The sequence below is a fragment of the Chrysochloris asiatica genome, unplaced genomic scaffold (genome assembly GCF_000296735.1).
Source record: "Chrysochloris asiatica unplaced genomic scaffold, ChrAsi1.0 scaffold00161, whole genome shotgun sequence".
NCBI lineage: Eukaryota > Metazoa > Chordata > Mammalia > Afrosoricida > Chrysochloridae > Chrysochloris > Chrysochloris asiatica.
Genome location: NW_006408679.1, coordinates 4,826,859 through 4,845,899, shown reverse-complemented (window position 1 = coordinate 4,845,899; position 19,041 = coordinate 4,826,859). Strand labels below are relative to the sequence as shown.

General features: G+C 37.8%; 1 protein-coding gene across 1 annotated transcript in view; it reads left to right on the top strand.

Annotated features, from left to right (window-relative positions):
• The first annotated feature begins 9,903 nt into the window (after positions 1-9,903).
• Positions 9,904-19,041, top strand: part of DNAH14 (dynein, axonemal, heavy chain 14) — a 641,625-nt gene continuing 632,487 nt past the window's right edge. The window contains 3 exon segments of the mRNA XM_006871162.1: positions 9,904-9,916; positions 10,672-10,790; positions 13,260-13,412. Of these exon segments, the coding sequence (XP_006871224.1) occupies positions 9,904-9,916; positions 10,672-10,790; positions 13,260-13,412 (285 nt within the window).

Sequence of the window (19,041 nt, the reverse complement as noted above, 5' to 3'; positions counted from 1 at the left end):
TTAGGCAACATTTCATCTTTTTAAATGAAATGAGGGTCCCTAAAGCATCAATGGGCTCAAGCATGGCAACAATTATGAGGTTGGCCCAGGATTGGGGCAGAGTTTTGTTTTGTTGTTCGTAGGGTTGCTATGAGTTGCTAACGACTCAATGGCACCTAACAACAACAATAAGTCCCTTCTAGCTTTAAAATTTCAATAATTTATGATACTTATTTTCTTATGCTAAGTAACAGACCTATTTTGCATTTAACTAGATTCTCCATGTAAATATTTGAGATCTGTTTTTCAAAGTGCCTATCAAAAAATCATTTGAAAGGATAAATAATGTAAAATATGAATAAAAGATTTAATTTTTATATTATAGAGAATATTAACCCTAGAGTGTATTAAATCTATTAATTTATTTCAACTGTAAATGAGAAATTTTAGGAAATAAGCTAACAGCTCAAGATTTTATTGGTGTGATTATTCATTTATCTTCTGATAATTGTGTTGTTTTTTTTGTCATATTAGGACTTTAAACCACAAAGAGCAAAATAATGAAGATGTTCTACCATCAAAGAATCAATCCTCTGAAAAAACAGAAAAGAAAATGGTGAAAGACAAAAAATTTACAACATTTTCTGCATCCTTACAGTCAGAGGAAACTGGAGAAGCTTATCAAAATCAAAATTCAGGCATGTTAATTTATGTTTTCTTTTATGGAGTTTGTAAGAAGTTTTTTTCAGAGCATTAAGTCAAGAAAACCTGTGAAATATATTGAAATACTAGAGTCCACTTTTTAAAATATAAAATTTGGTACTTTACAAATTTCGTTAGTCATGATAATTAGTAATGTCAGGACAGAACTTGTCAAATACAAAGCTCGCCTTTTAAAAGGAACACAATTCAAAGACTGGTAGTTATAATAAAAATGACAAGAGTGATACCACCAAGAACATCTGATATTTTTATTGCAGTTATAGTTCATATCACTCTTAGTCATATCATCTTATTTTTGTGTGAGGTAAACACTCAAAGAGGAGCTCTGGTAGCATACTGGTTATGAATCAAGCTGCAAACCGCAAGGTCAGCAGTTCAAAACTACTAGCTGCTCAGTGGGAGAAAGATGAGGCTTTCTGCTCCCGTAAAGATTTACAGCCTCAGAAACCCTGTTCAGCGTCACTATGGGTCAGAACCGACTCAACGGCGCTTAACGACAAAGACCCAAAGATGGGTTAACATTCTAAGTCCCCAATGCCTTTTCTGTGTTGCTATGTACTCCTTTGTTACTCTTATCAACTCCTCTTCATACCTCTATATTTTTAGTCTTCATTCTACCTCCCCATCCCAAATTCTACTATTTCTAGTATCATATATATATAAGGAGTACCATATATATAAGGAGTAATATATATATATATACACACACACACACATATGAAGCTCTGGTAGCATAGTGGTTATGAATAGGGCTGCTAACCTTAAGGTCAGCAGTTTGATTCTACCAACCGTTCCGAGGGAGAAAGATGAGGCTTTCCGCTCCGGTAAAGATTTAAAGCCTCGGAATCCCTATACAGGGTTGCTATGCTTCAGAACCAACTCCACAGCACATAACAACAGCAACATATTATTTATTTATTTATTTTTGTTTTGTTTTTAATAAATGTTTTATTGTGAGTTATGTGATAGTTTACATGGGAGAACATTAGTTTTACATTCATTCTATCATATATCGTTTCATTGCCATAGTTACGATCCTGTCCATGCATCATCAACCAACCAAAGGGTATATACCCTGCAAGTCTGCCGCCCCCCCTTCCCCTCCACCCCCCTGTGAACAGCACACAGCCCCTCTTCCTCTCTGCATCTCAAGTTCCCAGCTCCATGTCTCCACATCATTGTCTCTGCCTCCGTCTCAGGCATCACTGCTTCTCTGGGTAGGGTCCCGCTCTCTGCTCTTCTCCATTGATGGTCCCAGGGACCTCCACTCCTAGACTGAAAAGTTAATCACTCCCCTCCTTGCTGTAAAATGTCCACCTTTACATTTCCAACCCTCACAATCAGTCCTGATAACAATTATTCACTGTTGTATCACAAGAGACCTATCTGCATTTCCTTTCATTAGCCCTGCCTAGACAGATTGGATACTACTCACTGGAGACTCTACCTTCCTCCATGCCCTCTGGATCTAGGTTCCCTCTTGAAAGCTTGTAAGCCAGTCACTTCTTGCCTTTGTAGCCCCTCCCCGCCATTTTGGATAGCCAATGTCCAAGTTACCCATCCCTGTCTACTCTGTGTGTGGAGGGGGTGGGAATGATTTTTGCTGTAAGGACTTGTTTCCTCTTTTGAGCTACTTCATCCATAGGTGTAGGTTAAGTTCATCAAATTGTATCAGATTATGTTTTTTTCCTCTTCTTTCTTCTTCAGGTTGAACTCTGATCATCCAGTCATTGAAGCCAGGTCAAGTGGGTATTATCTGCAAGTGTAGGTGTTTGTGCATCTATCCGCTCCTCTTCCTATCAGCTGGAAACTTCACTCTCCACTCTAGTCCTCTGTGGCTATGTCACTGACTCTGGACCTAAGAGTCACCAGGTCTTGCCACACTGTGGCCAACCAGGTCTCTACCCGGGTTCACAGGAGTCTATTGAACATTGTAGGGCTTAGCTCACTGCTTCATTGCTGTTTTCCCTCACTTCCCCTTATCGTTGACAAACGGAGTCACCAATCAGAGCATGTATTCCCATTGAGTCTTAGTCTTGGAAGAGGATTTGCACTGAGGGGACCCAACCACTTGCCTTGATGTCTCCTGGCCAAGCAACCTGCTTGTTCTTGTAGTAACAGTCAATCTGTCACTATTTGTATTTTTCCTGTATGTCTTTCTTTCAAGAAGTATCTTCTGTTTTTGTATGTGCTCCAGGCTGCTCTGCTCGTCCTTTCAAGTGGAAATTTCCCATCTCTGTAGATTTGGATGGAGTTTAGGCTTCCACTTATAGTCTTAATGCAGAGGCTCCGCAGGAAGCCTCCTTCATCGGGCACGTTGTAGCCCCATTTTAGGTATTCCAATCAGTTATAGGCAGAAGACGGACTTACAAGCTTTCTATGGTGATATTTTTGGCTATTCCTTTCTCTCCCCCTCCAGTGTCTATTTTATAATATAATGCACAGAAGACCAAGGTTCAAAAGACAGCCAAGCATCTTAACATTATTCCCCCCTTTCCCCATTCCAACCATGTCTCAATCTCTGTATCCCAGAGCCCTGTAGTTCCATCATTATTTACCTCTGTCCCATTTAGCCCATTCAAACCTGCCTAATTGTTTGCCCATCTGTTTTGTTCTTCCATTCCCCTCTCCCTTCTTGTACATTGCCCCCCTCCCCAGCACCCAAACTATCCTGTTTCTAATCCCTGCCCTGTGCTCCACCTTCCCCTCCCTCCCCTCACCCTACCCCTACATCCTAGCAACCAGCAAAGAATCCACTTTAGTGGATTAGTATAAGGTTTTTTGTTTTTTTTTTTCTTAGCTTTTTACAGTAGTGTTCCTATGCAGTATTTCTCCTTTTGTCACTGACTAATTTCACTCAACGTAATGTCCTTAAGGTTCATCCATGTTCAGCAGTGGCATGCAGCTTCCTTGTTATTTTTCAAGGTAGCATAATATTCCATTGTGTTTATGTACCACAGTTTGTTTATCTATTCTTCAGTTGGTAACAACATATTTTTATAAGGGCTATTCTTTAATCTCCATTCCTAGTTTCTATTTTGATCAACCATTTTGTTACCAATGTCTTCAATGCCATTTTTCTGCACCTAGATTATTGTTGTTAAATGCTGTCGAGTCGGTTCTGGCTCATAGTGACCCTGAATACGGTTTCCTAGAAGTGGTTGGTGAATTTGAACCACGAGCCTTGTTGTTCAAACCAACCTCTTGGTCCAGTGCTCATCCTACAGTGCCACATCAGGACTCCATGCATCTAGATTAGCAAACTTCATTTCTAGTCAATCTAATTGTTGGTTTTCTCTGCTTTGGCACTAGGACTGGTCAGCCATTTTCCAGAAAACTTACAAAATCATGGTGATTGTTTCTTTTCCTAATTAATACCTAATTAATAGTTTCTAATAGACTCCTGATGTGGCACTGTAGAATCATCATTGGACTGCAAACCACAAAGCTGGCAGTTCAAACCCACCAGCTGCTCCTTAGAAACCATATGCAGGGTCGCTATGAGTGGGACCCAATCCGGCAGCATTTAACAACAACAACAGTGGTGCTGGAGCCCTAGTGTGGCACTGTGGGATAAACACTAAATCACAAAGTCAGCTTCAACCGCAAGGTCAGCGGTTGCTCCTTGAAAACCCTATACAGGGTTGCTATGAGTCAGAACCAACTAGATGGCACTTAACAACAACCACCAATATACCCACTGTCGCCTCTTTTCTTAATTACACTGGGGCATGCAGATGTAGGTGCCAAGAGCACGTAGGGTTGGATTCATTCAAGACTGTTTTTTGCCATATAGTGAAGCCAAAATAAAGAGAGAGTTTAGAATCTTGGCAAGTGTATGTGCAAAGTCTATGTAAAGTAAGTTGTGTGAATAGAAAGGTGAAAAAAATAGAGGAATGATGATGGATTAAATGAAAGTAATGAGGCAGTGGACTGGTGTTTCTGATATCAAAGAATGGTCATGTTGGGAGTATTAAGCAAGCTGCAAGGATAGGTGCCAAGCACCAAAATATAATCTTGGAGTGGTTGGTTGATGTGGACTGGGCATAAGAAAAGATCTAGAAAGTTGTGGTAGGGTGAGAAGAATCATGAAATTGATTAAAGTCACCCAGAATGAGAGCAGATTTAATATGGAGATAGTGGGCCCTCCCTGAAGTCAGGGTTTCTGATTAATGAGTGGCCAGACAATTGGTAGATATGAGCAAAAAGTAAAACATGATAATCACAAGGTATGAGTGTCAAAAGATTGGGATGTTTTTGTTTGTTTTGTTAGTTGTGGTGGTATTTTGTTGTTTTTTTGTTTGTTAGTTTGTTTTCTAAAGTCTGTATTCTGTAATGATCTGGAAGTAGTAGATGTGAATCAAGGAGAACAAGCCTACTTTGTAATCTTGAGGAGTATTGGGGCTGCAGGAGAGAATTAGCCACTACTTTAGAGGGATACAAGTGGTGTCTTTAGGGAATAACCAGTTTTCAATAAAGACAAAGATCAGGGGGATAACCTTGGAATAAAGGTTAAAGATAGAGGGAAGTTTTCATAGTTGTCTAACACAAATTTCCCCTGAAGATCTTATTGTGGTCTTCTCACCAATCCTTTGTTTTATGTTTTTCTCTCATTCCTAACATGTCCCTTCCCACAGTTTAAAACCTTGCTATCATTTATGGTATAGTTCTCAGAAGAGGTCAAGTGTTCAGTCTTCTCTGATTACATATGGGAAATTATCTCTCCCTCTTCTGAATTAGGATTTATTGGCTGAAATAGGATTTATTGGCTATTTCAGTAGCACTTACTTTTTTTTATTTGCAATTATTGTGCCTTATATTTTATTAGATTGTAGTTCAATGTCTTGTGTTACATAAATACTCATTAAATGTATATAAAGAGTGTAATAAAATTTAATTGCTTCAAAAGGCCCCATTTTCAGTAATTTCCCCCATTATTCTATGTGTTGAAAATCTATCTATTAGGTAAATCTTTGAAGAAATATAAGAAATTGGTCCTTTGTTACTTCCCTGCAATTGTATATAAACATTTCCTGTGCTTGGATGTCAAATCCGCCACTTGTCTGTCAGGTTGTCATACTGTGGTGGCTTGCATGTTGCTGTGATTCTGGAAGCTATGTCAAGAGTATTTTAAATATCAGCAGGGTTATTCACGGTAGACTGGTTTCATGTGAGCTTCAAGATGAAGACAGATTAGGAAGAAGGAGAGATAGACTACTTCTAAATATTTAGTCATTGAAAACCTTATGAAAGCAGTGGAACACTGTCAGAGAGCACCAGAATATTGAATATTGAAACATGATTAAGAACACTGGAATATTGTCAAATATAGTGCCAGAAGATGACCCCATCATGTTGGAAGGCACTCAAAATACAACTGGGAAAGAGCTGCCTTCTCAACGTAGAATTGACGGTGGTGATGTGAATGGAGTAAAGCTTACGGGACCTTCATTTGACTATGGACACAATTCAAAATGAAGAGAAATGGCTGTAAACATCCGTTAATAATTGAGACCTAGAATGCACAAAGTATTAATCTAGGAAAATTGAAAAATTGTCAAAAATGAAATGGAACACATAAGCATCAATATCCTAGGCATTAGTGGCTGAAATGGACTAGATTGACAATTTTGAATCTGACAATCAATCACATGGTTTACTATGCCATGAATTACAAATTGAAGAGGAATGGTATCACACTCATCATAAAAAAGAACATATCAAGGTCTGTCTTAAAGTACAACACTATCTGTGATAGGATAATATCCATATACCTACAAAGAAGACCAGTCAATACCACTATTATTTAAACTTTTGTGGCACCAACAGCTGAAGTCTATGATGATGACATTGAAGAATTCTACCAACTTCTTCGGTCTGAAATTGATCAAACATGCAATCAAGAGGTATTGATAGTTACTGATGATTGGAATGCAAAAGGTAGGAAACAACAGGAAGGATCAGTAGTTGGAAAATATGGCCTTCATGATAAAAATGATGCTGGAGATTTTTGCAAAACCAATGACTTCTTCATTGCAAATACCTTTTTTTTTTTTTTAAAACAACATAACACACAAGGACTTCTCTAGGTGGAAAACACATAAATCAAATTGACTGTGGAGAGAGAGGGTGGGGAAAGCTCCATATCATCAACCAAAACAAGGCCAGGGCAGACAGTGGAACAGACTACCAATTACTCATATGCAAGTCCATGCTGTAGCTGAAGAAAATGAAAACAATTCTAAAAGTGCCAAAATATGACCTTAAACGTATCCCACCTGAATTTAGGGAGCATCTGAAGAAGAGATTTGATACTTGAGACACTAAAGACCAAAAGAGTTGTGAGATGACATCAAGAACATCGTACAGGAAGAAAGCAAAAGGTCATTAAGAAGACAAGAAAGAAAGAAAAAACCAAATTGGTTATCAGAAGAGACTGAAACTTGCTCTTCAGTGTAGAGATGCTAAAGTAAATGGAAGAAATGAAGAGGTAAAAGAGCTGAATAGAAAATTTCAAAGGTCAGCTCAAAAATACAAAGTCAAATATTATAATGAAATGTGTAATGACCTGGAGTTAGAAATACAAAAGGGTTAGGGTTAGAAGTCAGCATTTCTCAAACTCAGGTAACTAAATAAAAAAGTCAAGCCTCGACTTGAAATTTTTGAAGGAGTCTATAGGCAAAATATTGAATGATGAAGAAGCCATCAAAAGAAAATGGAAGGAATTCACAGTCACAGTACTAGCAATTTTAAAAGATAGCATATGATCATGAACCAATGATACTGAAGGAAGATGCCCTAGATACACTGAAGGCACTGGCAAAGAACAAGGCACAATTGATGGAATTGTCAGTGTTTACTTCCTATATTTTGAGCTCTGTTGTTAGATTTAACACATATGTTTATAATTATTACATTTTTGATTAATTGACTCTCTTATCACTATATAATTTTCTTCTTTATGCCTTACAACAGATTTTGACTTAGATCCTAAGTTGTCTGATATTCATATAGCTACCTTTGCTCTCTTTTGATTACAATTTGTCTGGAATATTTCCCCTATCCTTTTACTTTCAACCCTTTATATCTAAAATGGATCTCTTGTAAGCATTATGTAATATAGTTGTGGCATTTGTGTTTTAAATGTTATTTTGTAATTAGTTGTGTGTCATATCTTTTTTTGTCCCTCATTTCCTCCAATACTATTTTGTTTTGTGTTTAACTCATTGTTTGTAGTAAGCCATTTTTTTCACTGACTTCTTATACCCACTTGAGTATGTATTTTAAACATTTTCTTTTTAGTTATAATATAGATTACACTTAACCTCCTAAATTTATAGTAGTCTAGTTTGAATACATGCCAGTGACCCTGTAAAGGGTTTCCAAGGAGCGACTTTTGGGTTTGAACCACCAATCTTTTGGTTATCAGTCCAGTGCTTATTCTAAAGTGACATAACAAATAAAGTTACAAGTAAAAAATACATTAAGTTTGTCTATATTAACTCATGAAATTACCATTACTGGAGGTCTTTATTTCATCATCTGGCTTCTATTTACAACCTAGCATCCTTTAGTTTTAACCTGAAAGGCTTTAACATTTCTTGTAGGACTCCTCTAGTGGTAACTAATTATCTCAGCTTTGGTGTACCTAAAATTGTCTTCATTTTAATTTTTAAAGGACCATTTTGGTAGATACAGAATTCTTTGCTGACAGATTCCCCTACTTCCTCCTACCCAGAGCATGTAAAATATTTCATCCCACTGCCTTCTGGCTTTTGTGTTGCTGTAATGCAGAAGATACACCACCAGTATTGAAAATACTAGCAGGGTCACAAATGGTGGACAGTTTTCATGTGGTCCTCCAGGTTCATCAATGTTATGAGGTGTTTCAAAGATTAATCATTATTCTTCAATGTTGCATCGTATTCCATTGAGCATATATACCAAAATTTCTTTATCCATTCTTCCATTGATGGGCACTTAGGCTGTCTCCATCTTTTTGCTATTGTGAATAATGCTATGATGAACAGCAATGTACTCATGTCCTGGCTCACATTTCTTATGGGTAAATGTAAACCAAGTAAACAAAATAAACTAATTGCTGGGTCATATTTCTATTTCCAACTTTCTGAGGAACTGTCATACCATTTTCCACAGCGTTTGAACCATTTTACAACACCAATATCAATGAAGTAGTTTGTGCAGACCCCAAAGAAGCTAGAGGATCAGGGTATTTTCATCACAAAGGGGAGCCAAAGTAAGAGGACCCTCTAGTACAGAACTGACCTGAACCAGCTCTGCAGATCTGGAATAGGCTACAGCTGGTTCCAGATGTTGGGGTTGGTGCTGCTAGCTCCCCCCACACTTGGATGTGACTTTGACCATCCAGAGAGCAGAAAATTCCCTGGGAGTGTACACCGATGGGGGCTGGCCATACCACTCGTCACCGAGGTAATGTGGGGTGCAAAAAAACAACAGAAAAATTCACCCATTTATATACAGCTCTCTTGCCTTCAAAATCACTCTCAAAAGTTCAAGATGGCCACAAATCTCCAGTCTCTCCTCTTTTTTCTTTGTCTCCCCAATATATCTATTCAGCTGCTTCAACTAGTACAGTTGAGCTCTGCAGATTTGGAGCAGGGCCCACCCGAATGGGGTCAATTTAGATAGCCCTCCCCTCCTATATTGGGGCTTACAACCACAGCCGGAGAGCAGGCGTTTCCCTGGGGGAAGTGTACACAGATGGCAGTTGGCCTCACCTTAGGTCAGCAGGAGAGTGTGGAGAACAAGGGGGGAAATCTCATCTTAATCTCTACAAGCCAAAGGTTTTTTGTTTTTGTTTTTACCAACACCAATGTTTTCTTGTCCCTGAAATCACTCACAATCAAAAAAGATGGCTATGCCCGTCTGACGGTGGGCATGGGTCACCAGTCTCTCCTGTTTTTGTCACATCTACTCAATATTCTCTCCCAATAAGCATTCAATCCTCTTCTCTATCTCTTCATCTGATGCTCAGTGTTCCAGGACTATCATCTACATCTGTTACACTTGGTTTTCTGTGTCTTTGTTGGAAAATATGGCCTTGGGGATAGAAATGAAGCTGGATATTACATGCTAATAGCCTTTTAAAACAACATAAAAGGCAACTATATATACAGACACCACCAGATGGAATACACTGGAATCAAATTTACTACATCCATGGGAAAAGATGGTATTAAAAATCAATATCATCAGCCAAAACAAGGCTAGGTGCAGACTGTGGAACAGGCCATCAATTGCTCATATGCAAGTTCAGGCTGAAGCAGCAGAAAATTAAGTCCATGAGAGCCAAAAGATGACCTTGACTGCATCGCACCAGAATTTAGAGACCATCTCAGTAACAGAGTTCATGTATTAAGCACTAATGACTGAAGACCAGAAAAGTTGTGAGATAATATCAAGAATTTGCCCAAGTTTATAAGGATGGAATGATTAAGAAAGGAGAAAATGGAAATGTAAAACACAAGATAAAAGAGAGTGGATAATTTTCCGTTGTGGGGATTGCAATGAAATGTGTATGAATTGTTGAATGGAAAACTGGTAGTGCTCTGTAAATCTTTGATCAATTCACCATAAAAAGTTTTCCAAAAATGATAACTAAGGAAGAACATAAAGTTGTTTACTCCTTCTCTTTGAATCCTACTGCCTTCATCCCATCTCTTCCTTAAGAAATGTCTTATAACTGGCTTCTGTTCCTACTCTCTTCTCTTACTACTAACTGTGTAATGTGAAATTAAGTCTTCGTGATATTTATCCTCAATGGAGAAATACTGTTGCTTTTTTAGTTTCTGTTAAAATTGAACTGTAAGCTATATATTTTCTCCTTTAGTTTTTGTGTAAAATGCTATGTATTATTCTTACGTGATGCCCATATGAACTTACATTGAATCTTTTTTTTTTTTTTTTTTTTTTAATGTTCTAAATCAGAGCCAAACCCTGATGATGTGATAGTACATATTACTAGGTTAAGAGGAAAGCTTGGTTTGCAAACTGTATTACTACAGAACAAACGTTCTGAGACTGCAATTAAGAAGATCACTCTAAAGGTATTATTTGATTTTATTCAGTTTTGAACTGTAAAAATCAATATTTGAAACTACATACTGACTTTACTTTATTCATTTCAACCATTTAATCAAAGTTAGATATTACCTTGCTACCAAACTGTAATCATTGCTTTACTCGGAATGCTAATAAGAAGTATTTTCCATCATTTAATCTCACTTAAGGTATAAAAGAATAGATAAGACATACAGGTTTTAAGTCTAGAGTGCTTAAAAATATTTGTGTCTGTCTTTTTTCATCCATCCCTCTTACTGATTGGATTCTCAGAAAGTAGTGAGATCTGCCTGCCTACTCTTTTTATTCTCCAGTGAATTAGACTTTTTGTGTGTGTGATTTAAAATGAAATTGTAATGTAATTTTGTAACTTTCTATTTCATGATCTTTCCATGATTTTTCCATTTTCTCCTGCTTCTCATCTCCTTAGTGTTATTTTCTTCAAATAATCGTTACCAATGTCACATGGTCAGAGGGAGAGGGACAATGTGATAAGAACTAAGGTCTCCCTCTTGTGAACTTATTCACTACAACTGATCTAAGAATGACTAGGGTCTATTCCTAGTTCTGGAGTCCTGGTGTGGTGCCATGGGTTAATGTGCTGAACTGCAGTCAGTTTGAACTACAAGGTGTATGTTTCAAGGCTCCTTGGAAGCCCTATACAGGGTCGCTATGGGTTAGAACTAACTCGACAGAACTTAACAAAAACAATTCCTAGTTTTAGAACAGAGATTATCCTAACAACCCTGTGCACCACAGAATGAAACATTGCCTGGTCCTGTGTCGTCATCCTCACAATTATGTTTGAACCCATTGTTATTGTCACTGTGTCAATCCATCATCTCATAGAGTCATCTTCTTTTTCGTTGACCCTCCACTTTAGCAATGATTTGTCCTTCTGGCAACATGTCCCAAGTACAAGAGATAAAGTCTCGCCATCATTGCTTCTAAGGAGAATTCTGTTTGTATTTCATCCAAGTACAACAAATATGTTCTTCAGGCAGTCCATGGTATATCTAATATTTGTTGTCATCACATAATTTAAAAGCATAATTTCTTCAGGCTTCCTTATTGTACATCTTTCACATATATCTGAGGCCATTGAAAATATCATGACTTTGGTCAGGCGCATCTTAGTTTTCAAAATGGCATCTTTGCTTTTAACACTTTAAAGAAATCTTTTGCAGCAGTTTTCCCAATGCAATAAATAAGTCATTTGATTTTTTAACTGCTGTTTCCATGGGTGTGATGTGAATCTGAGGAACTGCAGTTTTTAAATTCATTTTTAAGGTTTACTTATACACATTATTTCAGAAGTCAAAATAAGAAACAGAAAACAGTTGAGAAAATTAAAAAACACAATAATCTCTTTAGGGAGGAGGCCAAAAAAAAGTAAAAAGCCTGTAAAACTAGATTCAACTTTTAAAACTATAATTGGGGACTAGTTACTCTATTCAATAGTTTCTGAAGCTATCACTATATTTTAAGAAACCCCAAACCTACTACCATTGAATCAATTCTGATTCATAGTGACCCTGTAGTGTGTAGAGTAGAACTGCTCCTCTGGGTTTCCAAAGCTGTAAATCCTTATGAGAGCAGAAAGCTGTTAGAAGTCCAATGCCTAAACCATAGTGCCACCAATATGCCTTATAAAATACTAGATAATATAAACATATGTGAACTCAGTTTTTTAAAATGTATACACTAATTATTTAATACAACAATCCAATTGCTTTGTGGCTGCACACATTGAGGGAAACTTCATTTTACTTAGGATCATAACTGTAAAGCTCCCAGTTAGGATGCATATTGGGATGCTTGTCCAGTTACTATTCTTTAGTCAGCACTCACACACTCACACACACTTAGGTGAACAGCAGATTATTTCTGGGCTTCAGCAACTCAGAACTACATTAATGGAGATGTCTAGTCTAGCCACTCCTCAGAGATCCTGTACAGGGTCATTATGCGTCAGAATAGCACTCAACAACAAGAGCAGCAATGGCATGTATGTAAAAGGGATGTTGTCAAGCTTTTTGAGTTGTTGTTGTTGTTGTTAAGTGCCATCGAGTCAGTTCCAACCCATAGTGACCCTCTAGAGGGTTTCCAAGGAGCTTAAACCACCAATCTTGCAGTTCAAACCGACTGTGCAGTCTAGCGCATTAAGCCATAACGCTACATCAGGACTCATTTTGAGTTAGTAGGCAAGTATTAACTAATAGACATATAAATAAATTTTCAGGAATGTTTCATAACATGTCATATTTAAGACTAAACATTAAACATTAGATTAAATCTTTTGAGATAGAATTTATCTAGCATTGATTTGATACAATTAACTTCCCTTAACTCTATATCTAATTTATATTAAATGTTTCCAATTTATTTTGAAATGTATTTGGTCATTTTACAAGTAATTTTAGTCAAATTAATGAGTAATTTCTTTTAAACCTCAGGAACCATTGAAAGATGATGGAGAATTTATATATTGCCTTCCTCGGAATAATCCTAAAGTTCCTTACAATCCATATGATCTTCAGGTAGTCTCTGCTCACACAGCTAAACATTGCAAAGAATTTTGGATTATTACTGCTTCATTTATTTCAAAGGTAACACATGATGGATGTTTTTAGCTTTTAGTTTTATAATAGAGAAAGATTTTCCAATTTAGAATTTCACTGGCTAAATGTATCTCTTTGTGTTTCAGAGAAACCTGGTCCTTTGAGTAATTTATTCAACAATGAGCCAAATTTGCTGTTTAAGGATCTTGTTGTTGTTGTTGTGTGCTATGGAGTCAGTTCTGACTCATAGGGACTCTGTACAGGGTTTCTGAAGCTGTAAATCTTTATGGGAGTAGAACGCCTCCTCTTTCTCCTACAATACAGCTGGTAGTTTCAAACTGCTGACCATGAGATTGGCAGCCCGACTCATAACCACTATGCTACCAGAGGTCCTTAACAACCTTCTTAGGAGACAGTTATTTAATAGTGACATATCTTTCTTAGTTTTAGATTTTTAGGCTTGAAGATACAACTTTTAATAAAACATTTCACCTTTTCAATGCTGTATTGATATTTAGTGTAAGTTTTTTAAAGGAAGAAGTTAGGCATTTGCTAATATATTAGCACCTGAATCAATAATAATAATTAGTAACAAGAATAATAAAGTGCTCCCTATGGCCAGAATTTGTGAGAAACTTTATTGTCAGATATGAAAATGCCTCATTATACAAGAGGACTTAAAAAGTTAATGAAAAAAAATGGAATTAGAAGATAATGGAATTTTTCTATGAACTATATTTTTACTACATAGAAGTTTTTATTTCCTTTTTCACTTAGTATCTTAGGCTGGGTTTTCTAGAGATGCAAAACCAGTGAACAATATATATGCATTATATCAAGAGAGAAGTTTATTATCTTACAATTGCAGAGTCACAGTCCCCAGATGAAGACAGCAAGTCCTTCCCACTTGTCCATTATATTGGTTACAGGCCACATCCCCAAGGAAGCATGCCTTCTATTGATTGGCTGCTCATAGTAGCACATCATAGAGCTAACTCTGCCAGTATTAGGTTTCATCACCGTGGGAATAGCACACCCCAACTGTTAAACCTCTGGAAATCTTGGACTACTTCCGAATATTTAGTCACTGAAAACTTTGGCTATGAATACCAGTGGAACACTGTCAGCACTGAATATCAGAACATGATGAAGAGGACCAGGGTATTGTTAGATTTAGTGCCATAAGATGAGTGTATTAAATTGGAAGGAATTCAAAATATGTCTAGGGAAGAGCTACCAACTCAAAGTAGAATTGATTGTGATGGTGCAAAGGGAGTAAAGCCTTTGAGACCTTCATTTGCTGTGGGGCACAACTTAAAATGAAAAGAAACAGCTGTACATATCTATTAATAATCAGAATACGGAATTATGAAATATGAATCTAGGAAAATTGGAAACTGTCAAAAATGAAATGCAATGCATAAACATGGATATCCTAGAAATTTCAGTAGATTGGTATTGTACATTTTGAATCTGACAATCACATAGTTTACTATGCAGGAAATGACAAATTGAAGAGGAATGGCATCACATTCTTCATTTAAAAAAAAAATCAAAATCTGTCTTGAATTATAATGCTTTCTGTGATCGGATAATATTCATGCGCCTATAAGGAACACCAGTAAATACCATTATCATTCAAATTTACACATCAACCACTACAGCCAGTGATGATGAAATTGAAGAATTCTACCAACTTCTTCAGTCTGAAATTGATCAAACATGCAATCAAGATGTATTGATAATTACTTGTTGTTGTTGTTAAGTGCCGTCGAGTCGGTTCCGACCCATAGCGACCCTGTACAGGGTTTCCGAGGGTGTAAATCTTTACGGGAGTAGAAAGCCTCATCTTTCTCCCGCGGAGCAGCTGGTAGTTTCGAACCGCTGACCTTAAGGTTCGCAGCCCGATTCGTAACCACTACGCTACCAGAGCTCCTTATTGATAATTACTAGTGACTAGAAAATGCAAAGGTGGGAAACAGAGGAAGGAACAGTAGTTGGAAATTTTGGCATTGGTGATAAAAAGGATGCTAGAGCTCTCATGATAGAATTTTGCAAGACCAATGATTTCTTCACTACAAATACCTTTTTTAAACAACATAAAAGAAGACTATACACATGGACCTCACCAAATGGAATACACATAAATCAAATTGACTGTATCAGTGGAAACAGATGGTAGAAAAGTTCCATATTATCGGCCAAAACAAGACCATGTACAGACTGTTAAACAGATAATCAATTGCTCATATGCAAGTTTAGATTGAAGCTCAAGAAAATTAAAACAAGTCAACAAGACCCAAATATCACCTTGAACATATCTCACCTGAATTTAGAGGTTATCTGAAGAAAACGTTGATGCATTAGACACTAAAGACCAGAAGAGTTGCGGAATAACATCAAGAACATCATACTGGAAGAAAGCAAGAGGTCATTAAGAAGACAAGAAAGAAGGAAAAGACTACAATAGATGTTAGAAGAGACTCTGAAATTTGCTCTTCAGCATAAAGATGCTAAAACAAATGGAGGAAATGAAGAGGTAAAAAAGTTAATAGAAAATTTCAAAGGTCAGCTTGAGAAGACAAAGTCAAATATTATAATGAAATATGCAAAGACCTGGAGTTAGAAAAACAAAAGAGAAGAACAAGTTCAACATTTCTCAAGCTGGGGGAACTGAAGAAAAAATTCAAACTTGCAATATTGAAGGATTCTATGGACAAAATATTGAATGATGCAGAAAGCATCAAAAGAAGATGGAAGGAATATGCAGAGTCATTGTACCAAAAAGAAATGTACCAATAAACAACATCTATATAAATGAAAAAAATATTGAAATTGTTGAAGATTTCATTTTACTCAGATCAACCATCAATGCTCATGGAAGCAACAGTCAAGAAATTAAAGAACATATTGCCTTAGGCAAATCTGCACAAGGCCCCTTGATAGTGTTCAAGAACAAAGATGTCAGTTTGAGGACTATGTTATGTCTGATCCAAGCCATGGTATTTTAAATAACCTCATATACATGTGAAAGTTGGATAGTGAATAAGGAAGACTGCAGAAAAATTGATCCATTTGAGTTATGGTTTTAGAGGAGGATATTAAGAGTACCATGGACTATTAAGTACAAACCAGTCTGTGTTGCAAGAAGTGCAGCCCGAATGCTCCTTGGAACCAGGATGGCCAGACTTCATCTCTCATCCTATGGACACATTATCAGGAGAGACCAGTTCGTAGAGGATATCATGGTAGGTAAAGTGGAGGGTTGGGGGGAAAAAAAGGAAGACCCCCCAATGAAATGGATTGGCACAGTGTCAGCAACATTAGGTTCAAACATGACAGTTGTGAAGTTGGCATAGGACTGAGCAGTATTTTCTTCTGTTGTTCATAGTCTCCCAGTGAGTTGGTGAATAACAATGGAGTCCTGGTATGGCACTGTGTGTTAATGCCTACAAAGTTAAAGACTGCAAAGTTGGTTTGAACTGCAAGGTTGGTGGTTCAAGCTCACCAGTTGCTCCTTGGAAACCCTCTACAGGGTTACTATGGGTTGGAACTGACTCGATGGCAAGAATAACAGCAAAGTCAGTAGATATTCTCCTTTGTCCCCTCATTCTAAAATTAAGCACACCCATGAAAACTTGTTAGCTAGCCACTCTCTGCCTTTATAGTTGTTAAGTGCTGTTGAGTGGGTTCTGACTCATAGTGATCCTGTCTATATAGAGTTTCCAAGGAGCAGCTAGTGAGCTTAAATCACTGACTCTGTGATTCAAACTGACTTTGTAGTCAAGTGCATTAACTCACAGTGTCACACCAGGACTCCTTCTCTACACCCTTCACTCCACCATTTTTGATAGCCAGTATCTAAATTGCCCATCCCTGTCAACCTTGTGGACTCCTGGTGTGGTGCTCTGGGTTAATGCACCAGATTGCAAAGCCGTTTGAAGTGCAGGGTCGGTGGTTCAAACTCACCAACTCCTCCTTGGAAACCTTATACAGGGTTGCTCTGGGTCAGAACCAACTTAACAACAGAATAGCACTTAATAACAACAACAATCAACCCTGTACGGTGAGGAGACAATCGCATTCCTTGATAGTAAGAATCTTCCATTCTGGTTGGAATTTTGAGCAATTGCATCCATAAGCAAACTCCAGTCCAACAAATTGTAGCAATTGACACTTGTTCACAGTACCAAGCATCTTTATGGTCATCTTGTCAGGTTTTAGTCAGCTCAACTCTAGCTATCCAAGTTATGTCAACTGGGTACCAGCTACAAGTTTGGGAGTTCACACACACACGCCTCTGTACTTCAAACTGGCTGCCTCCTAACCTCTGAGAGCTAGAGCTGTGCCTGTGGGCTCAGGAGTTCACACAACTCCCTAAACTTCAGATCAGGCCACTGTCTAGCTCCTCAAGGTCAATGGATGCCAATAGAACATGTCCAAACTCAGCCGGTGTCATCACTGCTTCATTTTTCCCAATTCCAATCAGACGTAAATCCAGGTGGTCACCAGTGAACATACAGCTTACAGGTTCTCTTTAACTTTCTGTCCTAGAAAGGGGTTTTCTCTGATGGGTGGACTTTCCTTGCCTTGATGCCTCCAAAAGTGCTTTTTTTCTGCTTGAATCTTCTGTTCTGCTGTTGTTGGTTCCTCTGCATGTCTTTTCAAATGCAAATGTCCCAATTCTGAAGGTTCTGGTGGAGGGGTGCTCAGGACTCCACTTAAAAACCCATACTCTATAAAGGAGGCTTAAAGCAAAAAGCCTATTTTTCCTGGTCAAATTCTAACTCCCCTTTTAACAAATACAATCAAGTATAGCTTGAAGGTGGGTTTACAAACTCTCTGGAATCATAATTCCCAATATTTCTATCAAAAGTTATGTCTATTTTATAACAATAGGCAGGAGAAACCAGTATCCATAAGGCAGTCAAACACATATTGCTGCTGTTCTTGTTGTTAAGTGCAGTTGAGTTGGTTCTGACTCATAATGATCCTGAATAGGGTTTCTGCGGAGTGGCTGATGAGTTTGAACCACCAGCTTTGCTGTTCAAGTGGACTTTGCAGTCCAGCACATTAACCAACAACACCACACCAGGAATCCCAGTCAAACATAGATCTTTTAAAACACTCCAGTTCAATCTTTACTTCTTCCTTGGGCTAACCCCATTTATATGCATATGGTGGGTTCCAGTAGGCCCAGGCCCAGGATCAGCCATCCTTTTTAAGCAGCATAACATTGCCTCTCTACCACTTGTCTGTCAATTTGTTGTACTGTGGTGACTTGTGAGTTGCTGTGATTCTGAAAGCTATGTCACCGGTATTTTAAATACCAGCAGGGTCACCCATGATGCACAGGTTTCAGATGAGCTTCCAGACGGAGAAGAAAGAGTGTTGAACTACTTCCATATATTTAGCCACTGAAAACATTATGAACAGCAGAGAAACACTGTCAGATATAGTGCTGGAAAATGAGCCCCTCAGGTTGGGAGGCACTCAAAATGCGACTAGGGAAGAGCTGCCTCCTCAAAGTAGAGTTGACCATGATAACATGAATGGAGTAAAGCCCATGGGAGAAAAGCCCATGGGACCTTCATTTGCTGATGGGGCACAACTCAAAATGAAGAGAAATAGGTGTACACATCCACTGAAAATCGGAACATGGAATGTGCAAAATATG